Raw genomic sequence first — 27771 nt, 5'->3', positions numbered from 1 at the left:
GCTTGGGTTTCATTTGATTAGGCATATCTTTTCTAATTACATTCTTAAGAAGGATTATGGAGATGAAGGGTGAATATACAATAAAATAATAAATGACTATGAAATATGAGAAAAAATCCTGTGACTGTGTGTTGAGAGTGACAAATAAATTAAAAGATTATTATCTTTAAACTCTGAATATGCTGACAGTACTTTGCCTCTGGACAAAAAATTCTAGGGAGTTTGCTATGGGCAGTTCAGAAGCATCAGCTAGCTAACACACAGCTTGTTCCCTAACTAGCTACAAAGACTTGCTTTCAGGAGGTTTCCTGGAGCTGGAGGCTTGCACTTAGCTTGATGGGTAGCTGCATTTTTCTGTCTGTTCAGCTTTGGACCTTGAAAACTCCCTGATATCTCACTTCTGCCTTCCTAGATCCTGCCGAGAAATTGCTTATTAGTCTGCTTGTACTTCCGTGGTCACTCTCAACAGAAAAGCTTACACTATCATAACTAATAACATAAAGTACATTAACAGTTTCTTATATCTTGCTCTTTATAAATATTACCTTAAATTACAGCAGATGAAATTAAAGAAAATAGAATTCATCATTCATCTTTACTGTAAAAGGGTTATGAAAAGCTGATGGGTATGCAGCTCCCTTTGATAGGATTTTTGACATTATTTTGGGTCAATTTCAAGAGCTGCAGATCTGTGCAGCTCCTAACCTTTTGGTGAAACTATGCCAAGTTAAGCCAGTTTGGAATCAGGTTTATCTTAGCAATCCTTACTGTATTTAAAAAACAATCCAATGTAAACATTCAATTACTTGTAACAGCATTAGAACAAATATACATATTTTCTTTGACAATCGAACAAACCAATTTAAAAAGAACTCTTGCAGTAGAATCAATGTAAGAAATCTTAAAGTACTGTTAGAACCCTGCGCAGTTTCTATCTTCTTGATTTGTCCAGAGTTTGTTTCTAGGTGATGTCCAATATAAATATTCCCTGTTTGAAAATTGAGAGCACCTGTGGATAAACAAATCCTTCGAAATCCCTTCAACCCTACACAACCTTCAGTGATTTCTTTGAAATCTTGAGCTGTTCCTCAGTTGGACAGATGGTCATTTCGAAGATGCATTGCAGTAGGTTCAAAAAACTGGAATTAAAAATTAGAGGGAAGTTTAAGCTATGGATTGTTAACAATGAAGTTAACCAACAAAACTACTTGATTTTAAGTGTCTCAGCAGACTTAAAATAGAAGTGCTTTACAAAGGAGAATCATCTTAGATTTCTATGTTTGTTAACTGGATAATCAAACTCACCTGTAAGTCTGGATGACAATGACTATTTTCTCATGAACTTTGTTTTTCCAGTGTTTAAACTGAGACATGATGTAACAATGCACACTACAAGCTTTGTGAATATTAATATGCTGAAGTTTAATACTTTTCCAGTTCTTGTTTCTTTCTCTGTCCTTGTTTCTTTGCACATGGCATCAGCAATATCTTCTCCTTCAACCTGTTATGTAACTCTTTCTCTGCCATTATTCTGTATCCGAATCTGTATCCGGGACTCAGCACATTTAGCACATTCAGTGACTTTGCACCTTTCTCTGCTCCCAAACATAAAAGCTAGTGCCCAAGTGTTTTTCTACAGTTTATCATCAAAACTTTAACATTATATCCTTCTTCAGTTTGATTCACTCTATCATTCTGTTTCATTACATTAAAAACGGTACTATAATATTATACATAAAAATCAAGACAGGTTATTTTGAGAATAGTGTATGCATTGTGAATGATATGGTGAAGGTAGACTAAGTACTTGTGTTCCTCTCATTAAAAGGGCATTCTTTGCATTCTAAATTAAGAAAATTTTAAAATAAACTAAGCATGCAATTCACCTACCAAGGGCACTGTGATAAATTATTATTCAGCTCAAGGGCCTACCAAGACTTAAAACCAAAAGCCAAGCCAAAAAATGCTGTATGACAAAATAAAAAGCTCATTTGTCAGATAGGTTTTCCTTTCAATACCTTCTCTCTTTGGCTGATCTATAGAAATGTGTGTTGCATGTTACCGAATAAAGCTTTTTGTGTATGGTAGATAGTACTATTCTCTTCAGAAGAACATGCACCATAGAAACACATCTGTTCCATCTTGCATGAATAAATCCGTGGGATGTCACATCTTCAAACCTTCCTTCTAAATTAATTACAAACTGACCTTACGTAGTGAGGGAGTAAGTCCTCCTAGAGTAACAATAATGCTTATTTTTTTCATATTATATATAGCACAGTGATATTGCTATAGTGAAGTATGTGCCAGCATTACCGTTAAAAAACCTTTTCAGAGGAAGAGGAGGAGCGTATCGTACAAGTATCAACATTTTCTGTGGTGTAAAAACTGTCGTCTTTATTTCATCTGGCAATTCTTCCATATACATATTTTCAAAGGCCTCCTTTTTTCACCTCCTAAGTTGTCCTTTGCTTATATTCGATTCTAACAACATGCTGTCTAGCAAAATGCAGGCAGAGAACTATAGTAACTTAATTTCTATACTCTTAGCAATATAACTGTTGTCCTGCAACCCAATTGCTATTCCACAACACAAAGCAGTTTACATTTAAATATCTTTTATGTATCAAGTTGCATGGTGGGTGACTGCTACTGAATAGAATGTTTTTCCACTAGATACAATGGAGACTAGAACCATTTATTTAAATATTAAGGCCAGAAGATAAATTTATCCTATCCATGTATAAAAAGTACTCAGCTGCAGCACTTAATTTCAACTTGGAATTTTTTTTCATATTTTCATATGCTGTTATTTTGCTTAAAAATGTAGCAAAATACTAAACTTCCTGGCTTGCTGAGCTGGACTTGATTCAGTATATATGGAAGTACAGAGTTTGGCCTCAGATGCTATTTCAACATGCTCAATCCTAGCTGAAAAATAATATTCAACTGTTTCAAGGCATACATTTTATTAGAAACACCTTCTTCAGTATGCAGACTTCCAAATCCTAAAATTTCTGTAGTTAGCATGCTCTTAGTTTACATTTATAGTAAGAGAAAGGGTGATTAACTTTGTCTTCCAAAAATAAAATGATTAAATAGAGAGGGAAGAAAAAGGTACCCCAAGGAGCACTTTGAAAAGTACTCAAGCCCCAAGGTTCTTATAAATAGTATCAAACACAGTATACAAGAATGACTTCTTCATTTCTGTAACATATGGCCCATTACTTAAGCCATAAGAAAACTGCTTACTAGTGCACAGAAATACGACCAAACAGCTTTAGGAGAGAGCTCCTCCTTCCATGAAACCCTGTGTCATTACACTAACAAGACTGCTCATTCTAGCTGATGCTCTGAATCCAGAACACAAAGTAAAAAATGATTCTTGCACTTCCATTAAAGGAAAAATCTGTCTGGAAGACAATGAAAGGAGTTGAAAATTACCTTTGATTCCCGTGCTAATAGTCTACTTCTATAAACAGATTCATGAAATGCTGCTTCTTTCTTTATACGCACCATCGAAAGACATCAGCAATGGTCCAGCTTAGGAATCTCCACAATAACAGACGATGTTCTGCACTCCAAAAGACACTAATCAAAACCCTCAAAAGGTGCACTACGAGAACTGATGCACAGGAAATATGGTATCATATTTTTTTCCTGTTTTATTTTAAACAGAAGCCAAATGAACTCAGAGAAGTAACTCCTAAAAGTAAAGCTAATATACCCAAAATACTGCACAAAATACAATTTCTAAGTGAAATTAAATTTCTTAACTGAGTAATACTGTACCAATATTTAATCTTTTGGACTTGAGCCTGTCATTGAGTTGAACTGCCCTTGAAGTATGCAGTGGTTTGCTCACCTTACTTTTGTGTGTCCTCTGCTTCAATTGAAAGGCTTACATATATTTAATATGTTTTTAAAGCAAAACCAATCCTGGTTTTCCTTGAAAGTAATGACTGGTAAAATGATACCACATTGAATTAGAAACCTAGCAATATATATCACAATCATTATTAGTTAAAATGGAGTGCACAAACAAGAAACTGTAATTTATGAAGAGCTTCATCAACATTTTATGTAATTGCTTACTTCCTTCAAAATACCCCACCTGTCAATACTTTTTCCTTTCTAAATCTTGCTGCTGGATCTCTGACATTCTATAAGGCTAGTACAGAACATAATTTCTGAGTTTGTGAGAAGACTTGTGAACTTGCAAATGGGGCATTTAAAAAATATTTATAGTCAGTGCTATGACCTAAAGTAGTATTTTAAAAGCCTAGTTCCAATAAAGCTATTAATATACAAGGTTCAGTGTAAATATTTCATCACTACCAATGGGAATGGTAACTATGTTCTAAATATTTCTAGATCCAAAATGTGAATGGTTCAATGAAATCACTGGAGTTATGGTGTACTACGCAGGCTGAGGAACTGGCCTCTAAACAAAAGTTGTAATGATTATACATGAGCCTTTTTGATACTTCCCTTCTCTGACTGAGATAAGTAATTTGCACACATAGTCAATATTTTAATAGCAGGATCAGTAGCTCTGGCAGAAATGCTAAATTTAGCATTGGGCAGATTTTGAGTGGTCAGGAGTTAGCAGCTGTGACCTCTTGAGAGAGACATCTGCAGAAATATTTGTAAGAGATAGTGCCTCCTATCTTCCTGCCCTCTTGATTTCACATCAGCTGCTTGGCAGCATGCTTCATCTTTGAGAGACTGCATTTTTCAGATCATACTAGTAGTGAAAATCAGCAAAATTAGAGGCTAGTAGCCTTTGCTTCAGGCAGAGGCAAGATGCCATCAATCAGCTGATCAGCACTGTTCTTTTACTTTGAACTGCAACATCTCTTGGCTGTCCATGAGATTTCCCTTGGCCTGCTTTACATCTAATCTAGGAAATAAAGGTACGATCTATTCACCACACATACCAGACTCCTAGCCTCTGCTTTTATTGATACAGGGAGTTTGTGCATTCAGTACTATCTAAATGCTGTCATTATCTCTCTCGCTTCCTAAATAAAGCAAATATACCAATCTTATTGACTGCAATGTAGAGTGGAAATCAAAAACTCTGTGGCAAGGAGGCAAATGAATATATTTTTTTACCAAGAAAATGGGATGCTATTAGCTGTATATAGGCAAAAGGGAAAATTAAGCTATAAAAGACTTAAAGGTTTATGACTGCTTGAAAATTATAAGCTTTTCACTGATTATTCTAGACATGCTAAATTTGCAGGGCACACACCTCTTCTGGACCTCATGGGTATCCAAAGACATGATCGCACTGCCTGATTCAAACAAACTTAAGCAAAGGATTCAACAGTTGTATCTGTATAAAACAGATCACCTTCATGAAGAAACAGGAAAAAAAATCAGTATTAAAATGTATAAAAATAGGGACTTGATTCAAAAACTATATACAATACTGCACTTGTCAATTCTTCACACTATGGATATATGTTTAGAATTAATAACAAACTTTTTTCGAGGAGACTGTTATCTCATTACCTTACTGAGAAAACCTTAGGAAATCTTGAATTTCTTATCTCCTTCACTACATTGCTTCAACAGATAATTCTACCGTTTCTTACTGCAGATAGGAAGATTAAGAAATGGAAGATTTAAGATTAGTTTGTTTGCTGAAAATGGCATCTTACATTGTGTTACACAATGTGTTCTGCTCAGTGCAACATGGCATAGAAATAAATGTTTACATTTCTCAACTTTAAATAGCCTTTCTGCACTGTAGAGTGCCGCTGCTACTGGAAGCCACACCTGATCATTTAGAGAAAGCCGTTAACAGTAACTTTCCTCAAAAAGGACAGATTAACTGGAGTTGCAAGAGGAAATGAACAATTACAGTAATATTGTTCAAATAAACATATTGCATATAACAAGCAATTATTCAGAAATTCGACTACTTACTTCCATAGTGTCTTTTGAAAGATAAACAACCCAGTATACTAGGTTGAATCCTGCAAATGCCACTGGAAAGAGGATCCTAGAATACTGATCTATTTTACTTGTGCCTCCAATTGGTGGCAGTGGTGGTGGTGGGGCTGGTGGAGGAACAGGCACCGGTTGACACTGGGATGCAGTATGTGATATTATGCTGGCATCAGGAGACTGATCTGCCTGAGATGCTAGAGAGTTTACTCGCTTCTTCAAGTTACAGTTGGAGTCAGAATGCTGTGGAAGAAAAAAGAAAAAGGAGGTGTTCAAAAAAAAAAAAAAGAGTGGGTTTTGGGTACAGTGTCTTAGGTTTTGTGATCATTAGGCTTTTCTCTACCTTTCTACTCAACTTTCTGATATTATTTCTACTTCTCTACTGTAGAGCAAACTAAGTAAATCACAGAAACAATGCAAATATACAAAGGTATATTAGTAGCCTAAAGCTTTGCTGTAAAAAAATAATAGAATATGTACTTTCTGTATTTTTAACTCAGTAATAAACAGAAGCTACAAGACAGAAAGGAAAATAAAAGATGGAGCTAAAAGGAAAAGAAGGTAACAGTGTATCTAAATTGCAATATATTGGTATGATGGAAGTTCATGTAGATAGGAACAAAATTTAAACAAAATAGCAAATATGGGCAGGCTCAAGTGCAATCTTCACTGTGTGAGTTCATTGCTGAGTTTTGGTAAACACTCAATGAAATCAAGCCATCACACCATCAAGCCATTAGTCCCCAAACTAGCTGGTTATGAACTAGAAGACTGTAGCACAAAAGGAAACAAACTGATCTTACAGGTGCTGAAGACAGGAATGCTAAATTGACCTGTAGCTTTTTCTAGGATGAAATTTCATTTTCGAATATATTATCATTCCCAGAGCAGTTTCATATATACAACTGAAGACAAATACTCATATAAACTGTAATGGAGATATTTTTGTTTTCATTTATGGTAAAAGAAAACAAAAGTATTCCTATATTTTGTGCAATATTCATAGCTGGGTCAAACTAATCTTCAGAAAGCTGTATGAAAGCTCTTAAAAATTTAGTTAAATCTCAGGTACATTTAGTGTTTACCTCTTAGTTGCTAGGCTGGCATGTATATTCACTATATATACCTCTCTTGTTTGTGGCCAGGTTGCCATCTTTCACTTTCACAGGAATCAAAGTAATAGATCTCTTCCTTACTGAAATGGCTTAGGAACAGAATCTCCCACAAGGTCCGAGCCTGCTCTAATGGATATTAGTTACCCACTTTCACAGCAGTATCAAACGAAAGGAAACTTTCAAAAACCTTGCTATTAGTGCCACTAGCCAGGACTACCGCTAATAAGCATGGTAGCAGCCATGAGATCCATCTGATGGTTGAGAAAATACAGAAGAATATCTAGACTGTCAAGTTGTTTTTTATTGTTTTGATATGAAGTATTCAAGTTCTCTGTTAACAGGGAGCAATAGAAGTACCTTAGAGCCTATTAAGTAATGCTAACATACAATGTTTTAGTTGAGCTTGAGTTTGAGGCTTCATAAGTAAAGGACTGAAAACTTATTTCCAGATTATTGATGAAAAATGTTGTGCAGCAAAATTGCACAACATAAGACAGCTCTTCTTGGGTTTGAATAAGGAGAGTTTTTGGTCAGCAGAACTGGATAACTCACTGACTGAAGCTGATGAGAGAATTCTTAAGTAATGTAAATAACTTATAATACAACAGTATATATTTCTATTGTAAAATGGAACAGCAATATTTGAATGGCTTTAAGGTAGCAAAATTCTGTTACATATGCAATTTCCAAAGTAATTCCTTGGGTCTGAGTCAGTGACAATCGTTCACTTACATGTAGCCCACTGTCAGCATTTTTGGGATTTATCTTGCAGGATTTCTATGCATGGAAACAGAATTTAGTCAATCAGATAAATGAATGGGTCATTAAAAGGAAAAGCAGCATCTCCTAAAATACTCTGCCTATACTTGGGCCACAATTTCTAAATAAAAGAGTAGCCCAGAACACCTGGTATCTCCCATATGACTTCAAATGGAGTTAAAACAAGTATCCTTTTAGTGGTCAGTGTTTCTGCCAGAGTAACAGAATAAGTGACATTGCTACATGATGCCAAATTCTGATCATAGATGAAAGGAGCGGTATCCTGCTGAAACTAGGGAGAGGTGAATTCCTCACAGCTGATTTTAGTCTAAGTAAAAGGTAGAGAGAACATAATCATACTCAGGGAAAAAAAAAAAAGTGCTTTTTCTGTATATGCCTCTTTTACCTATTAACTTTTTCTTCCTCCACATACCATCAACACTTCCAACTTGGCACATCCTCCTCCTTCCACTTTGCCATCTACACATTAAAAGACTAGTATCATGTTTTGCATGGATATTAAATGGCATTGATACTCTGGGGTTGTGCCTATCTGGAGCACAGATGTTTGGGTTTGTATTTTCCAGTAACACAACAAGCAACAGACAGATTTAAATGCAGGATGATCTACGGATGTGTCTCAGAAACAGAAAGAGGGTTATCTGTGTCCACTTGCGCTAATCATAATAATAATAATCCCACTCTATAAGCAGACAGAGAGAGCCTGGGCTACTGCTTTCATTCAAGCTACTGTTCTGTTCTGCTTGAATGCCCTGCTATGAACTGAATTGTAAAAGTTATAAGGTAGCTTGTTTCTCACTTTACTGCAAGATAATTTGACCTTCTGTGGAGAATAAGTGGTTCCCAAAAATATAGGTGCTAAGGTGAATCTTGGCCCTTTTTTTCTGTGATATTCTGGTATAAGGTGGGTCAATTCTGCCCTGGATCAGTCAGCCATGAATCAGGCAGACCACATGTAGAATATGGTCTGTGGATGAACAGTATTGAACATATTTTGAATGTAATGGTAGTAAAATCAGTGTGAATAGGCACTTCAAAAAGTGTAATCTTGGTTGTTATTTTGTTTATATTTATTAAATCTCATTCCTGTAGGAGTATTGCTCTAGAAGGCAGATTATCTCAATGTGATTTCATCTCAAGTTGGAGATGGGAAAATCTAGAGCCAGTGTGCACCCTTAGAACTTGGGAAGCATGTTAATGAGTGTGATTATGCTCCCACTTTGGGGGCAGTTTCTGTCCATTCCTATCAATACAGTTATATTCATCACTTCTCATTACCTAGAATACCCTATTCCAATACTCAGGAAGGACCAGTGCATTTTACTGTCTCAGTAAAGCCACAGCTTTTTATCATGCTCTTCACCTGCTGAGGAAGTGTTTTAGAATTGGTGTAAATCATTAAGACCCCAAGAGTTCTTCACGCTGTCTCTACAACTTCTATGTGCCCATCTACCAAGTCAGGATCAGGACTATTTTCTTTTATATCACTAACTCGGACGTGGAATTCTAAGTCCAAATTTATCCCAGATGCGTAATGAAGATGTTTCTCAATGTGGTAGCTGAGTATAGACCAGACTTGCTGCCCCAGAACCACAGCTCATATTTTTCACTGGAATTCACTGCTAAACCAAAAGAAGGACACAGTGCGAAGGAATCATATAGTTTCTTATTACAGCTGAGTTCTGAACATCATCTACAGTAATTTGTCTGCCATATTTAGATTTAGCTTTTCCTTTTGACAAAGATTACTTACAATGACATAATGAAACCTTAGCTAAACACAGAGAAAACAGGAATGAATAGCCTATTTTGCATAATTTACACAGCCAGTCACTCAAAAGGACTGTTTTTCAAGCAGCAAGAGCAACAACAAGAAGCCTGAGGCATGGCAAGCTTGTGCCACAATGAAATAATAAACTTTGTTAAGTAACTGATCCTAATTCAGAGAAGTACTCTTAAACTCATGTGGAATGTTAGTCCCATCAAGCAATTAAATTTGTCACTACTTATGACTACCCAGTAACACAAAACAGATTGCAGTATCACTGTTTAATGTGAGATACCATAAAACTGGACCAGACAAAGACTGGCATGTATATGGGCTAGTAAGGTATAGTTTGGCTTCTGTTAAGCTTTTGCAGCTCAGCTATCTGATCTCCTAGAAAGCTCACAAAGCTTGTCTATAAAAGGTGCTGCTCTCTCACAACTCTCATCAATATCACTAGAATTTTCTTATGCTCAGAAGATCTCAGGAGGCTGTCAGGAAATTGCTTGGCTCTCAGATTTAAAAAAAATACAGCACATATAACCTTGAAGTAAATGTAATTCCTTTGTCTGCTTTTTCTGATTTTTATATCGATGCAAACTGTGATTTATGAATGTGCTTTGTTCTTATGTATCGTTTCCTCAAGAAACTTCTGTAATTCATATTTGTAAAATTTTCTGCTATCCTTTGTTCCTTCAAACTGCAAATACATATTCTCACTATCAATTTAGTTTATGACCTATCAGTAACATGAGTATGTTATGTATGCACTCAGATACTGGCTAACTTTAAACAAATTAATATCTGTCCTTACTTATCTTTCTTATACTTGCTTATGTCTCTTCTTTCCTGCAGCAATGCAGTAAAAAAAGGCTCGTGAGAACAAACTCTAAAAGTTTAGGCAAAAAATGTGTTATTCCTCCTTTACTTTACAGTTTATTGGAATAAGGGTATTTTGCTGACACGACAAAACACACAAAATGAAGCCAGAAACACAAAAAAACTAGGGTTAACATTCAATGTCTGGACACGACAGAATACTAAATTGAATATGTTATTATATAATGATTATATTATTCTTTTTCCCTGCTCATCTCATTAGCAGATACAATCTGAGTAATTTCAACCATTCATATTATACACAGAAAATCACATCCTAGTGACTTAGCTCCCAGAGGGACTTCAGCATAATTTAGCCCCTACTTTCAACAATGTGATCTGTAAAAACTCCGCTTAGCAACTGAACAATCCACATGCAGTGCTCTGCAGCAGGGAAGTTCACCTGAGTATTAAGACCTCTTTTTGCACAGGCACTAAGGTATCTCAATCTTTAAAGTCCCGTGCAGCTTAAATGTCCATCACATGCCACAGACTCTTTATAACCTGCAATTTAGATACCTCTTTGCACATCTCACTGTGGAATCTGATTAAAAAAATGTGTATTGCAAACATTTATAAACAGTGTTCTGCATAATTAAAAGCTGAATATAGTTTAGAAGTTGTTAATAGTCCTAGCTTTAGGCATCCCTTTAGGAATTCGAAGTTTCATTTCTTAGAAATATTGTGAGGAATAATATGGCAATTTGTTTTCTCTGCATTTTACCCTAGGTAAAGGGTTAAACTGCTTAGATTAAATTACTCAATTGGAGCATGGGAGAGCCACGCTCCAGTTCTTTCTTAACCTTCAGGGACTGAAATTTACCTCTCAAAATCTAGCCCCACCGTCTGGTAAAGGTGGTTAGGGGAAAGGCTGTTAACTTATTACTTTGAAGATGTTTTACTTCCTGTGAAATATCTGAAAAGACAACAGAGGAAGAATGCATAACTTCAAAAAACATACCACGCCCATTGTATTAAAATTGCTGTCATACAAAAGAGGTAAGCACTAAAGAGAACAGAAACTGGAACCCTGGTTATTGTCTTTTCAATGTGAATGTAGTGTGGTAAGAGTCTCTTCCTAACATTTGTATGTAGCATATCGTACAAATATAATTAGTACAGAGCCTCTGTCAAAATATGTGTTTATATTAAACAGGTTTAAATATTCAGAGTCACGTTCAGCTCTTAAACTTATCAGTGTCAGCCCAGAACAACCCCTGTCTCTACATTTACTTTGCTAAATTTCTGCCACATATAAAAATTACTTCCTTCAGTGTCTAAATGAGGCAGAATTGTACAAACAGCACTAGACATGTTTGAGGATTTTTCTGTAATGTAACTTAGGTTGTTTTGTTCTCACTGCCTCCCTGCAAAAAAGGTAGTGGGATTAGACTTCAATGTTGAACAAAAAAAAATCTAAAGCCAACTCATATTTAATCCTCCTATTTTGGTGTATGATTTCAGCTGCTTCTAAACCTTCCTTACTGCATTGGCTTTGTCAATTGGATGAATATTTCTCTCAGGCAGAACCAAATAATTAGCATCTACTTCCCTTACTGGGAAAACAAAAAGTCAATATAATTGGAAGTTGGTGTTTGTTTTTAATTGTCTACTTGATGATCTGAATTGTGGAGGAGCAGGAAGGTCTCCCTAATTCTGTTAAAAGTGCCATGTTCTCGATCAAGACTTTAATGCGTATAGCTGTACCTAGGATGATCTCAAAAAAGGCTGTTGATAATCAAAAAAAAAAGTGCTGTCCTTTCAGTTACAGTAGGATACTCATTAAACACACTCAATATATTCTGACGTAATTACAAAAAACTAAATCCTCTACACCAAAGCGACATACGGCTGCTCTGCAGTTGGGCAGGGTTTTTAAAGAGGATGAGAATCCTCTTCTGCCCAAGCCATGTCATTTTGAAACGTGGGGACAAGGCTCTGTGTCAGGAGAAGGAAGCTCACCCAGCAGTATTTCTCTGCTTTGTGCTATTTTCTGTTAAAACCACAAGTCTTTTAGTACATAATGGTAATCAAGCTACCACCTTGTGACAGTATTTTGTCTTTTACATGTAGTCTCTCACATGAAAAGGATGTCTTGGTCTGTGGTGTGTACTCCCTGACCATCTAGCACAGCATCACTTCAAATGGTGCATTACAGACTGTACCACCAATTTCCCTTCCCCTGCAACTTCCAGTATGGGGATATTGCTGGATAAAGGAAGCCATAATGATGAAACAATATGATTGATATAGAAAACACACATTTGAAATGGATAAAAAGCTAGATGCCATAATGTTTTTATATTTATGTATGTATATATAATGTTTGGGTTTGTCATGCTAGAACAAGCTTGGTAACCATATGAATAAAAACAGGTTTCTGTCAGGGACCAGATGACTACTCAGCTTGTTGCCATCATATTTTGGAGTGAAACACCCATAGTTTTGTTTTTCACACACGGATTGCCTGCAGCTGACAGAGAGAGCAAGCCAAATTCTGCTAACTGAGGTAAATAAAGCGGCTTTCCTGGAACCAAAGAGGTCTGCTGGGCTGTCATCAGTTAGCTGAGCTCACAGACCATTGTCTCTCGTACTAAAACCACTGTAGGCCAATGAGTTGAGCAGAGTTCCCCATGCTTTCCTTAGTACAGTGGAGCAGAATCTGGTTTTCTGCTATCTTTCCTTTCTGAGTGTACATGTTTTGGGGCTACAATATAAAAACTTGTGAGAAGAAGTTTTGTTTATTTGAATAAAGTAAGTTTTTAAATAAAATAAACTAGACTGAAGGAGGAAGCAGGCTTTCTGATACTATTTTTGACAGATGTTTTTTCAAAAAACATAGCTAATTTAGAGTTAAAAAAAACCCTGAATATATACTGTAAATATGTTTATTTTGACAAGTTTAAGTCCTCACTCAAGCAGCAAAAGCTTCTAACTGGCTGTTTTATTACTCCTTTGAATTTTCATTTATACCAAAACTGCCTCACTGAGCTTCTCTTACACAAAGCTGGAAAATGGATCTTCCATCATACAGAAAATACTAATTCAGTGATTCCCACCACAATGCTCTTTAGCTACTCTTCAGTCAGCTGAACATAATGGAGTATTAAAAACTTATAGTCTGTGCTGTTACTTTTGACGTTGCTACTGGTAGCAGAGTTCCATTGGCAGTTGTAGGTATTTTCAAGTAAGAATGTCTCACTTGTTCACTTTAATTTCCACAAATGGACTCCCCAAAATTAAGTAAACCTTCACAAACTTCACAAATTTCACAAATGTTCCCAATGCCACCTTCTATATATAGAATGACTTCTATAAATGCAAAAGGTGGTAAGCATTTTTGACTTGCTGTTCACTAGTCCCCACCCACTATGTGTCCTTTCATATAGCTAAAATTTTGACAGATTTCATGCACTTAAAAGTCTTAAATAAAAATACCACAACAAGTGGATGAAAACTTTTAACTATCCTATCTAAAAAAGAAAATGATATTAAAAAATCACAGATTAGAAAAGGCAAGGTACCAAAGCCTGAGGTAAGAGAGAAGGGAAAGATTTTAACTATAATAATAATCAGTTAATAAACATTTTAACATATAAGTCATGGATTCTAATAGCTTTTTTTTCCTTAGTGAGCTAGGAAACAACATTTTAAAAAGGGAGAAGGAGTAAATAGGGAGACAAGACAAATAGAAAAGCAGCAACCAAAATAAAGACAAATCTGGAAGGAAAAGTTATGAGAGAATTTAGAGGCAAACAAATGGAACAATTTGAGAGGCATGGGGCAAAAAAAGGGACATCAGAACCTCAGAAACAGCTCATTTTAAAATCAGCACAAGTTTCTGCTAACATTTGCTTCCAAGCGCGTTTTACAGTTTTAAAATTTTCTTTTGTATTTTCTATCTTTAACTGTGGTTTACAAAGCAAACAAAAAAAAGGTGGTCCTGAGATTTTTGTACCTTGTACTTTTAGTGAAAATCAAATTAATTTCTTTATTATATCTTACAATGTAATCAATTTTTTCAATATTTAAAAAGTGCAATATGGCTTACAAGCACAATGCTTCCCAGTTGAACTGAATAACATTTGTTGATTAGCTTTAATGAGGACCAGTAACAAGATGCTGTGGAGCTTTGGTTTTGCTGTTATATAGAACTTGCAATTATGACTTTTAACTGCTTGAACGTATCTGAAAGTTTTAACTTTAACTGCTTTTTAAAGTAAATTTATAAGCAAATGTGGAAAAATAACTATCTGGTAGGTAAGGTGTTGCCTTGATATTTAGTAGCTCTCAGACTGGTTTTCTTATTCAACTACAGCTTCAGAGGTTTTGCAGGTCATTAAAATTCTGTTATTACACTCACAATGGGAAACGTGGCCGTAGCGAAATGGATTTTGGAAACAAGAGGACTATAGTGATAAGTATATTAACATATGTTGTGAGACAGCACTCACTGCTTAGCCTGAGATGTAAGGAATAATATTTACAAGTTATTCTGACATAACTTTTTTGATACTAGAAAGCTTTCCTGTCTGCATACAGTAAAATCTATCATTAATCTTTACGTTCAGTTATGATTTTTCCCCTAGCTTCCACCAACAAAGATTTTTATGGAAGTAACAGATGCCAAGTTTATGTAAAGGCTAATTCCTCTTCTTCCAGTTGACCCACTTATGGTATGTACCAGCATACTACAGTGATGCCATAATCATCTGGACAATGCACACGCTTAGTCCATTGTACAGAATCCTACAAATTCTGCAGACTTGCTGAGAGAACCACAGCTGCCTGACCACACTGCCTACAGCATTGCTCGGTAGAAGTATTATGGCTAACAGTCTAATGGCTTTCCTCAAATATCTTACCAGATAAACATCTCTCTAGTAAATTGTATCTCAAATTTAAATAAACAGCACGAATAAATTAAGTCTTTTCATATTCCGAAATGAGAATTATGTGTGATAAATAGATATGATCTGGTTACATAATCTGTTTCAGGTTAAATCCACTTTAATATTGTTTTGCATTTGTTACTTCAACTGCCTCTTCCTATATGACGCTTATTATGAGAAAAGCAAGCAATTACCGAGACAATCTCGTCCTCTGCCGGTACAGTTGCTGCTGATAGAGCTGCTGCCAGTGCTGCTGCCCTGGCTGCCTTCCTCATTGCTCTCTGAGTCTGAAGATTGGTAAAGTAGTTGACAGCTGCAAACTCAATAAGTGCAGAGAAGACAAAGGCAAAGCACACAGCTATGAACCAATCCATGGCGGTAGCATAGGACACCTTGGGCAAAGAATGGCGTGCGCTGATGCTTAAAGTGGTCATTGTTAGAACTGTAGTGATTCCTTGAATATAAGAGAAAGAAAATGGGGGCATTAGAATTTTGCTTCAACCCTGCTACTCTTCATATATATTAAAAATACCCCAATTTCTCTTTGGTTTTAGCTGTCGTCCTATGTACATGCTATCTCTAACAAGACTGTTGAGTATTTTGCATTCTTAAGTAATTCATGTATACTGGCTTCAGCATCTAAAAGCTCTGAACAAATTTCCTTAATACATTGAGCAGACTGAAAGTTAAGATAATCCTCATGGTGCAGCTTCCTAGAATTGTGGTAAACATGGGTATATCACAATTTGGGCTCAAACTATGAAAGAAACTTTACTTGAGGGGTTAGTAAGTGGAATGTTTGGTAGAAATCTAGGTTAACATACTGTCATTTCCCAGAAGTCATCCTCTCTTTCTTCTGTTGTTGCAAGACAGATCATGGCTTACAGAACCTTCACTGAATCAATTGAGTTCTGGGTAAATATCGGTGGTAGGCTATGATCCAAACATTTCTAGCAATAAGAGTTTGGTCCTCTGTGCAGTTGTCTTTAATCACTGCACACATTCTTTAAGATTCATGAACGGTATCTTGATTTTAAAGTGACCATAGTTACAAATACAGAGGGACAGAAAAGCTACTTCTCTAAAGCTGCTTATCTATCTACACATAACAAATCTGGTCATGTAGTTCATGGGCCTCAAAATGTTCTTCACATGAACTCATGGCTTTATTCTTCCTGATTTGGAGTGTACAGCATTAATAATGTAGGAAATACACTTACTTCTCACTGCTGCCTGATACAAGCAAAAAGTGCAAGAGCAAACTCGTTCATTAATATATAAGCCTCAGTGACTCATGTTTACTTATAAATATGCCTGCTATAATGTGAAAAATACACATATTTAAAGACAGTAAGGTGGAGAATACCCTCTTCTGCTCTTTTCTGCAGATGGAAAAGGGTAGGTGGGAACGTAAATGATGTTATAATGTCATGTTGTGATGATGAATCAAAACGCTGTGAATGATGCTCAGTGGAAAGGATGCAGTGTCATTGCATACTGCAGCACCAAGACAGGTTGACTTGATTTTTTTCAGAGGTTTTTTGCAACTCTCTCACGTGATGTAGCTTGCCAGCTGCCCGAGGTTAACTACATCCCAATGTCATTACTTAATGTGTTTTAATGAAATGCATATAGGAGATGGGATAAAAATATGTAGGATCTCTAGTTCTCCCAAATCTGACAGACTTGTTTTATAATATGAATACAAGTATGCTGAGATATATTTCAATTTCAAAGGTCCACAATGAACTATTCAATATGATGTGTGATTAGATTAGAATCTGTCCATGTGCTAGTTAGTAATAAAAATGATATATTCTGTGTCTGAATAAAAACTTACTGCAGCAAGAATTTAAACTTAGGAATAGGACTCCTATTCTATTACAGATATAGATAAGACTTCTCTCAATGTGGAGTGAATATTGATGAAATGCTCTGCTCTGTGGAAAACTACTTTATCAAATTGATTGCCAAATTACAGTTAGTAAACTCTGTAACTGATGATTGTTTACCCTTGCCTTTCCAATCTGAACACTTCTTAGAAAGTTTTGAAGATTCTGTTACATACTGCAAATACTGAAATATGAACTCCTTTTTTATGAAAAATGAAACAACAAAAAGACCCAAACACCTTTCCCTCTCTGAGACTTTATTATAAATAAAATTTAATGACTAGATATTTAAAATTCCCAGGATGGTCTGCTAGGAAAGTAGAAGCTGACTACTATAATTCTGCAAAACAGCAGATGAATTTTTTTGTTAGGAATAAAAAAGATTAGATAAAAGCATATCAAAATGTGAAATAATAGCCATCACTATATAGATTCAGAGCATATTTAAAATCAGGCCTCCAGTAACCATGTTACTTATTTTAGGTAATTTCTAAATTACCTAAAGTTTTATGTCAGTTATAAATTACCTAACATTTCATAAAACTTCACATATACATACATATATACATATATGCTTAGCTATGTATGTAGCTCCACATAAAATAAGTAATTTCGTACTAGAAGTCTGATGTTCTTTCCAATGACACAATTATAAAGAACATGAGTACCTCTTTAAGTATTTCTGTCTCCTATCTTTCACTTGCAGACCAGTGAAGAGCAGGTGCTTATGACCATTGATTTATCTTTGCACAGTGGTCAGAGTATTTATTGCAATATTACCTGCAAAGGATAACTGGCATCCATTTTGGAGGTAAACAGAGCTGCTAAATTAATTTGTTCTGAGAAATTGGTTGGGCACACCATTGTTATTTTTCTACTATTAGCTTCTCTTATCTCAGACTTACAGTTTGGGAACTTAGAAGCAAAACTGAAAATTTGTAATTCAAGTATTTGCAATATGATGCAGAAACAAGACTTATTTCTCCATTTTGAACTTTTTTGGTTTTACTGGGATCTGAAAGTCTCTTTTTGTCATAAGAATTTGCCCTCTTTTCCCTACATGAAGGTCTTCAGAATCCATGGGATTTTGAATTAGGGGACTATATATTCAGACTGTGCCTGGGAGAAATAAGAATGGAATAAGGACTGAAATATTCTTTTGAAATGCTGACACGACTAGTTTTCCGCAATACTGAGAAAGATGTCTATTTCACTTTTTTTGTAAAATATTTTCCATTCCTAATTTTATGTTTACTTGTCAGTACGACATCTAAGAGCTGTTATTCCAGAGTTTTGGGGTATCTGTGTATAAACCTTCTATATATATTATGCTTCAGATGCAATAAACTTCCTTGGAAGTCTATTGCTTTATATTTTAGTATTTTTTTAAACTTAAAGAAATCCCAATTGCAAGAAAATAATACTTGAAAGTGCTTAATGATGCCAAACTGCATCCCAGTTCCCAAAGAGGGTTTTACAAGAATGAAAGTGTTGATCTTCCTTCAGAGGCACCTAAGGAAGTTGTGTTCACCTAGCATTCCTAAAAGTTAGGAATGCTTTTATGAATATCATTCTATACTGTTAGGAAATGCCACTTGACCAAAATCACATTATACTAATTCCATATCTTCCTAACTACAAATATAGACTGATTTTTAATTATGAGACTTGCATGATTTATGCTTGGGGAACACATACCTGCCTTTTTGTAACTGAAGACAAGTCTCACAAAGGGAATTCTTTATATAAAAATACTAGGCAAAACATGTATGTTTGGGCAGTGGATTCATGAAGTTTTTTCAATTTTTTTTTTGCCTAGTATTTTTATTATTTGCCTTCTAGAAACATCAATTCAGTCAGTGAAAGTTTATCCCTTAACAATAACTGCCATTTCAGATCCTATCAATATTCCAGTGGGGGGTGCGTGTCAAATTTATTAGCAGAGTACACATTACAAATTAAGGAGACAAAACTCACAGGTTTGGGAGCATTAATTACAAAAAAAGGGCCTGCCGTGGAATAAGGACAGACCTTTCATATTACAACTCCAACTTGTGCTAGGTACGAGATTCTTCTCACCTAACTTTATCAATCTAAAGTCCTTGCTAGTTGTTTAGATACCTTTGCAGACAAGGGGAAGACAACGAGTGCTAGATGAGGTACCTTATGTCAGATGAGATTAATTCCATCCCCTGTGGATTTTGGGGTTTTTTTTCAGCTTTAACTCAGATTGATTTCACAAGAGAATAAATCAATAGAAAAGTTCCTCTTTAAAAAATGGAGAGGTTGACATTTACCCTGAAATTGTCCCTTCTTGCATATGAAAAAATATTGAGGGGAAGAAAAACATCACAAACAATTCTGGCTAACTAAGCTTTCTGAGTAAAGCACATTGACCTTAGTGAGCAGATCAAGTATTATTTAATTTAATTTTAGTATTTACTTTTGTTCACTGAAACCTATTCACCGTCTTTTCCAATCCCCACTGGATTACAGTAGCTATTTGATACAACAGATGCAATACAGTGAATGAAGTGAATGATGTAAGAACAAAAAAAAATACCAGCTACGGTTCTTGCTGGAACAGATTCTTTGTTGATCCAAAACACAACTTGAGACAGGACTACAGTCATGATGCATGGAATGTATGTCTGAATGAGATAGTAGCCTATTTTCCTTTGAAGATGGAAATAGAGCAGCTGAAGTGAATATTCACCTAAAACAAACAAGTAATGAAAGTAATGAATGAATGGTATATGTGATGCTAAGCTTTTCAAGGACCTTAATGCAGCATACCAAAAACTGTTCTGGCTGGAACAGACTCCTTGTTAATCCAGAAAGACACCTGAGAAAGAATGACTGTCATAATGCATGGAGTATATATCTGTATCATGAAGTAGCCCATCTTCCTTTGCAAGTGGAAATAAACTGTCATGATTACATATTCACCTGTTAAGAGACAAGTCTGTAAGCATTATTTTGGCAACATATGAGTAAATATTGGCTTAAAGCCAACATACAGTGTTCCGAGGAAAGCACTTACAGGCTTCATAATGCATAATAAAAATAAGCTGATTAACAAAGGTAAAATGACCCTGTGGAAACAGAGGAGAATAATATTTATTTTTGTGTATTTTTTTTATTGGGGTGGAGAGACAGGGAATTCTTAAGAACTGCATGAAAAATAGTATGCTTAAAAAGACTGTTTTGAAAAGCCTTCTTCTAAGAGACAATGGTTAGATTCTTTCCAATTATTTTAGTTTTTAAAATGGCAAAGACACTTAAACTAATTCTGCTCTATATGAGAAAACCCCTGTAATTTATTTTCAAGATGTGTTTTATAAAGTCAATAGTTCCCACACGGCTACGTCTTACCTGTGTTAGATTTAATTGTTTCACTAGATACAGTTTGTCCTATGAGATCATACTGGAGGAGACTGGAAGACTCCTGTGGTACTTCTACTGAATGCAGGGGTCCTTTTTTCCATGTGTAAATTATCTCACTTTTTGGATAAGCATCTGAGTTACAGAGGGAAAAAATACTATTATTAATTATGTAATGCATAAACAATAGAAAAAATAAGTATCACGATCCCTTCTGTGGCTCAAATACCTATAGAAACATGTATTCTGCTCCAGAAAGTTCCTAATCTCATCAATGATAAAAGGCAAAAAAAATATTGAGAGAATGGTTGAGGTGGGACCTGACAGGCACTAGCTTTTGTTTCTTAATTTGTTATAAAGCACACACATTGATTACCACAGAACTACTCTGGTATAATTTGCAAAACTAGAATATAGCAAATATACCACAGCCTTTATGACTTGCTGAAGGACTCTTTTGTCTACTTGATGTGTAAGAACAAACAATAAAATATGCTTCAACAGTCACCATTCAGTGAATAAATCCATGCGCTTATGAATGGTCTGAGTCTCAGAGGATAAAGATTCCAGTATAAAAAAATAATAACAAATTTCAGCTATGTCATTAAGTATTGTCTTCGGATCTCACTTCTTATCTTCTCACATACAGGTAGACCAAAGGCATTACTATAAAAAACCAGAAAGGTACAGGAAAAACTTACAGCTTCCAAACTTCAATGGGCATGCATGTCCATCCATAGGGAAGTTCACCAACCGCATAGGACAATCTGCATTAATGGTTAGTCTAGAATACATTACAGTAAATGACAATGAAAAAAAATGGTATGCAGGAACTTGGCATGAAAGAATCAAAAATAAAGGTCAATGAAAAGCAAAAGCATAGGCTCTCACCTCATTGTGTAAAGAATAGTTCCATTCTGCATAATTCTGAAAAGTTTGTTAGGAGTTGTCATATTATGAGCAATTGATTTTTTTCCGTTTCTAAAAAAGGTGTCCGGTGTCCAAATTTTACTGACCATTAAATTGTTCAATCTCAAAATTTCAGTTGGCCCACTAAACTTCAACCTCTCATCAGTCCATGTCTGCCGAAAGAAGACATCCATTGTGTATTCCTATGGAAAATAAATAGGAAGTTGACTTATGTGTAGGGGCCAGCAGTCCCAAGTGGCTGTGTATACAGTTCCTCCCTGAAAGAACCTAACACACATGTCAATAGCATTTCATTTACTGCTTAAACACGTAATCCTATTATCATTAAGTAGTTACTAAAAAAAGTAGTCTGTGAAAAAATATCCTATTTTCTTATTGTTCAAGGAATAGCTACAAATTAATCAGTGAACAGATACTTTGATATAAGTAAGTTAAAAAAAACCCTTCATTGTCCCCTCAGAGGTAATAATTTAATTCAAAGTGACTGAGGCCTAAGAAAATACAAATAACTAATTAAAAGTGCAAAAAAAATAATGTGCCAGGAACAAAAAGACATGCTCAGTACTTCTACAGCAGCTTACTTTGGTTATTCGCAAAGAAAGGACTGATGGGAGTGAGTCACATCACAGTAGGATTATGGTGTCAAGTTAATGTTAATCTAAGTTATTTTTCTCTAGGATTCTTAGTAATATTCTCACAAGCCTTCAGAAAGGAGTTCTCTACATAAGTTGTTTATGAAATGGAGCTAAACCTTGGCTGGAGGCAAATGTGCAAGAAGGCGAAGTGATGCCTCCTCTTAGGATGACTGATGAAGAGAGGTGGAAAAGCTTTCGGTTGCATCTTGGGGCTCACAGCTGTTTGCCTGCGCACTGAACTGAAGGCTCAGGTGAGCAGGCGTCGGAGGAAGCGTACAAGGGAAAAACAGTGATCAAAGTCAATTCCAGAATAAGAACAGCAATGCCATCCTCATGGCAAAGGCTTAACATTTTCCTGGGGCTGCTGCTGCGATGGACAGCGCACCCAGGTCTGCAGCTGCAGGGATTGGGGGGCACCCAGCAAGGCAAGGGGCAGCTGACCCCCAAATGGCACCTTCCCCGCAGGGGCTCGGCAGGTTGTCGCCTACTCTGCAACCCTCCTGCAAACCTATGCATCAGGCCACAGATGCTCCCAATCTTCTCAACGAGGTTAAAGAGACATCTTTAACCTCTCGGGTGAGGCTGGCGATGCCCTCTATGCTCAGCCTCAGGCCGGGGAAATAGCCGTATGCGGCTCCGCACACCCGCTCTGCCGGGCCCCAGAGATTGTCAAGAGGATTAAGGCTCGTAATCTGCTTTAATGACGGTCAACTCAGATGCCACCGTAATGAATCCCAGGAAAGGAGAGCAGGGGCAGCAAGCAGGGCCCTTACCATTTCCACATCGGACACCGGCCCAAAGCTGGTCACGTAGATGTCTGTTTTGACTTCAGTTACGGCACCTGTGAGACATGGAGAGGAGCTGGGAGAGGAGCAGCACCCCTGGGACCTTGGCTCCCACCACCCCTTCAGCCGGCCCAGGACAGGGCTCCCCATGCCCACCAGCCACCCCGAAGGGATGGGAGCTCCCCTCTACCTCCGAATCCCGGTCGAAGCCTGTTGTCGTAGCCGTCCAACAGCTTGTCAAGGATCCGAGTCACGTTTTCTGAGTAGAGGTCCCCCGCATCATCCTGGGCTCCCACCACCTTCTCTATGCTGTGAGGAGACATGAGTCCTGCTGTCAGCTCCTTTGCCTGGCCCCTGTCCGATTCTCCTCTCCAACCCCCCTGCTCAGCCTTCCTGTTCGACTCTCCTGTCCGTCTCCTTGCTCCAGCCTCTGCCAAACTCGCCCTCCAACCTCCCTACTCATCCCTCCTGTTGGACTCGCTCCATTCTCCATCCTCCCTGCTCCGTCCTCCCATCGGACTCACTCTATTCTTCATCCTCCCTACTCATCTGTCCCATCAGACTCACTCCATTCTCCGTCTTCCCTACTCATCCCTCTTGTTGGACTCACTCCATTCTCCATCCTCCCTACTCATCCCTCCCGTCGGACTCACTTTATTTTCCATCCTCCCAGCTCATCTCTCTCATAATATTCACTCTCTATCCTTCCTGCTCCATCCTCCCGTCGGACTCACTCCATTCTCCATCCTCTTTGCTCCGTCCTCCCATCGGACTCCATTCTCCATCCTCCCAGCTCATTCCCCTCGTCGGACTCACTCTATTCTCCATCCTCCCTGATCCATCCTCCCGTGGGGCTCACTCCCTTCTCCACCCTCCCTGCTCACCCCCGCTCCGGTCCCGTCCCCGCCGCCCGTGCCCCGCTCAGCCGCCCCCGGCGAGGATCTCCGGCCGCTCCCGGGGCTTTGGGCTCACCTGGCCGCCAGGCAGAGGCAGGCGAGGAGCAGAGCCATGCCTCGGGTGTCCTCCGAGCCGTCAGCTGGAGCGGGAGCCGGTGCCGGGGCTCATCCTCCCGTCCCCTCTGGTCCCTCTGCCCGGGGGGGGCCGTGGCCGTGCGTGTCCTTTGGCTCCGCTCAGCCTCATCCGACTGCGCCGGGGGGGAATTGGGGTCTGGAGGGACGGTGCGCGGCCGGAGAGCAGTGACAATAATCGAATAAGGCATTAGGGGAGATTAAAAGGAAGAAATCCACTGCTAGTTTTGGCATGGAATTAGCAGGGACCCGTTAGGAAATCTGGAAAAGCGCTGGCATCTTGCTGATAGAGATTATGTTAGAAATGGCCCCAGCTTTTATTATGTTTATGGTTCACGGGGAGATTATTATGCAGCTTCTGCATCATTAAAACTTTGGGGGGGGGGTTGGGGGGGGAGAAACACTACAGTTTCCAATTTACTGGTGGTTTTCGACCTTTCTCAATGAATTTCCTCATGATCGGTCTTCATGAACTGTATAGAGGACTTGAATATCTAAACATGAATATATGAACGCTAAACAGTCAAAGTTGGTTCTGGTTCAGGGTTTGGGATTTTTTTGTTTTTAATACTAAGCCGTTTTGAAGGGTTACATACGCAGATTTCACTCGGACTTTAAACCAGGGCATTACTAGGACTTTTGTTAGAATTGGAGCTCCTTACTTTTAAACCACACGGATTGTATATCATTACTAATTTTGTCCTGATAAGTACTGGCTGGATCATTACCGTCCCCTCTTTCAATAAGTGTGTTAAAGTACTCAGCTCTAAAGGAAAATACATTCAGGCTGCTCCAGCTTTTTCTGTGACCTTATTACTTCTTATAAAGCCAATGACTGACATCACACCTATGCCATTTAGCTACACTGTAAACAAAGCAGTTGGGTTTATTGTTGTTCCTCGTGGTAATACAGAGGAACGTAGAGTGAGATCAAAGCAAATTAATTGTTTTCATATAATTTTGTTGTGTAAAGCAAATATGCATTACCAGCTTCTAAGTAATTATATTTAATTTTCAAGCAATGAAATTATTTGCACAAAATAAGGAGAACTGTGTATGTATTCAGCAGTACAACTAGATGAAGTCCAAAACTGGGGTTCTGTGCTCAGGTTTTGTGTTTAAGAGAGAACACGACAGTACAAAACCAAAAGAATATAGAAATGTGATTTAAAATACCAAATAGCCTCTGTCATTGAGTCCCTTTCCCTGTTGCTGTGGTCAGTGGCGTCAGATAATTCACATAGGTGGGCTGGTTGCACACAGCTGGAGTGCTGGCTCTGCCTCTGAGCAATTGTGAATCCAAATTTCTGAGAGGCTTTGGTGCTCTATGAATACACCAAAGACATGATCTCTATGTATTCATCATAAGCTAGTATAGCTCAGTATTTTTCTTGATACCTGGAATCATTTATCTGCATGAATTTATTCACAGACAATAGTACTGCATCTATGAAAAATCAAAGGCTTACATGAGCTACTGGGAAAATGTGGAAAAAAAAAAGGAAAGAAAGCGGAAAAGTAGAGAAGGGAAATCAGGAAACCAGAAACTTCTGGGTGTTATGTTCTTTTATCTGGTCCTGATTTAAAACTTTACCCTATTTTTCAAATACGTTTGGTCTCTCTGATGTGTTTGAGGCTTTTGTGTGCATCACTTTTCAGAACATTAAAACCACATGTAGCATAGAAACACCACTAGTAACCACTTTTGCAGAAATGCTTCTATTAGTATTCAATATTTAACAAATTTTAAAGGTTTTTTTTTCTCTTTTTCTAGTTACACTGGATCACTTCATTCCAATCAGCCTTTTCCAATCAGCATCCCCCAGCCTAACTGCACAGATGCAATTTGTCTTTTTTTAAAAGGTTTATTTTAGCAGCTTCTTTTAATAAGCATCTCCTCCACCAACCATCCCTCATTTCCTTTATTTCCCTTCCCTTCTCATTGTTGTGAATTAGACAAAAACACGTTTTCTGTTAATCACGTAATTTTCAACTGCCTTTTGCTCAATAGCACCCTGTTCCAAATTAGACTCCCGTTGTGTCAAAAGACAAACAGTCTCTGTCTCATTTACTAAGAGTAGACCAGGATGTGAGTCAGAGAAATGGAACATTTGGGTTTTTTCCCTGGAAATTTGGGGAGACCAATATATTTACTTTTTGGATCAGGTTCTGGGTCATCTGTGCTGGTCTTACAGACAAAGCACCTACGGAAGTGCAGGGTCTAAAAAATTTTGCGTTAGATATATGCACATCCATGGCAGCCTACTTCACAACTTATTTAGACTGAAAAATTAGTGCTTTGTGGAGAACTCAAGGAAAGAAAACAGAGAACATAAATACTACATGAATTTAAATGTTCTAGTTCACTGTGCTTTGTTTATGCTTTTCACCTAAGATAAGGCAAGCTAAAGGGATGATTTGGACAGATAAACAATTCAGTGTTTGCCTTCAAAATAAAAATATAGATCATGACTCTTGTCCTCAAACAGGAGGGTTTTGTTGAATCCCTGCCAACACTGAAGTGTGGTGCAGCAGCGGCATATTTGGTTATCCGTGTTTAGTATTGCTGCTGTAAGGAACATAGTACACTCCTCTCGATGCCAACGTGCTCTGTTGAAAAGAATAATTTACAGGAGTAACCAAGTAAATTAGCATGGGATTTGGGCCACGAAGCTACTCCCCTTTTAGTCCCTCAGCTAGCTTTTCATACTGCTGCTGAGCACTGGGCTTTGCTCTGCTGCAATCCTACTGTTGGAATTAATGAACGAATTCTGTAAATAAAGGAGTGCAAGTTACAAGTTGGGAGTTGAATGAAAATCCGAGTGCAGCGAATCAATGAGAGTTTAGAGCAAATCCAGCTTAGTCGAATATGTGTTTTGAAGAATCTAGAGCAAAGCATACCTGTTCTTCAGCCAGCAAACTCTCTAACTCCCCTAGCTGTCTATTATTATCTCAACTCTGAGTCTAGCCTAACAATTTTTGCATGGCAACATGGATCTCTGATGGCAAGGTAGATAACTTGGGCAAATGTCTGAATGAGTCATATAATTTCAGCCTGGGATTTCCCAGCATGTAAATGGTGTGATAATAGTCTTTGTGAGGAATTTGCAGAGAAGAGTCAGACAAAAAAAAATCTCAAAGCTATTCAAAATATTCCAGGCTGCCTTCTAAACTACTAAACTCAGCCTTTGCACGGTAGAAGCAGTAGAAGGGACTTTACTGTCAGTCACAGAGCTAGATGGTTTCATGAGCTGAAATAGTCTTTAGATAGATTTTTTAGATTTTATTAATCTTGAACTTTCAGTTAATGTTTTCTTTTTGTGGATTTGGAATTTTCAAGAGCAAATTTTAATGGAACTGTGGTTATCAGGCCAGTTTACGAATAAACATAACTGAGAAAATGATTTGGAAATCATAATTTTGTAAGTTTGTATCAAGCCTTATAAAGCAAAAGTGGTCATGAAGACAGGAAGAGAAGTTTCCTGGGAGACAAAGCTCTTGTGAGAATAATGAGAACATTTATCTTACAAAAGGCTTGTCGGCAACATATGCTTCCAGCGTTTAAACAAACAACCAGTTTGGAAATTTGTTGAGCGAGTGGCATGAACTGGACAACAGCTTGGAAGAAGTGAATGGCAAATTGGCAAGCATGATGACAAGATTACACTTTCCAGCTGCTAATTTTATCACCTTGTAGGATGTCATTAGCACTGTGATGAAACATGATC

At 37.4% G+C, this 27771-nt stretch overlaps 1 protein-coding gene across 2 annotated transcripts; it reads right to left on the bottom strand.

The window, feature by feature from the left end:
- Window positions 1–792: 792 nt before the first annotated feature.
- Window positions 793–24038, bottom strand: GABRA6 (gamma-aminobutyric acid type A receptor subunit alpha6). 2 transcript variants are annotated; one of them, XM_069868975.1, is made up of 10 exons: window positions 23988–24038; window positions 23206–23324; window positions 23004–23071; window positions 21557–21777; window positions 21367–21449; window positions 20657–20800; window positions 20078–20230; window positions 15584–15843; window positions 5938–6201; window positions 793–1139 (listed from the first exon to the last, which is right to left on the bottom strand). In XM_069868975.1, the coding sequence occupies exons 1-10, from the start codon at window positions 24023–24025 to the stop codon at window positions 1089–1091; spliced, it is 1401 nt and encodes a 466-aa protein (XP_069725076.1). In that variant the 5' UTR covers window positions 24026–24038; the 3' UTR covers window positions 793–1088. The 2 variants fall into 2 exon arrangements, with proteins under 2 accessions (XP_069725076.1, XP_069725075.1); XM_069868974.1 differs by lacking the exon at window positions 20078–20230 and adding an exon at window positions 19845–19997.
- Between the last annotated feature and the right edge of the window lie 3733 nt (window positions 24039–27771).

The sequence above is a fragment of the Phaenicophaeus curvirostris genome, chromosome 15, assembly GCF_032191515.1.
Source record: "Phaenicophaeus curvirostris isolate KB17595 chromosome 15, BPBGC_Pcur_1.0, whole genome shotgun sequence".
NCBI lineage: Eukaryota > Metazoa > Chordata > Aves > Cuculiformes > Cuculidae > Phaenicophaeus > Phaenicophaeus curvirostris.
The sequence above is the reverse complement of the archived record's forward strand: the minus strand, read 5'-3'. Positions and strand labels throughout refer to the sequence as shown.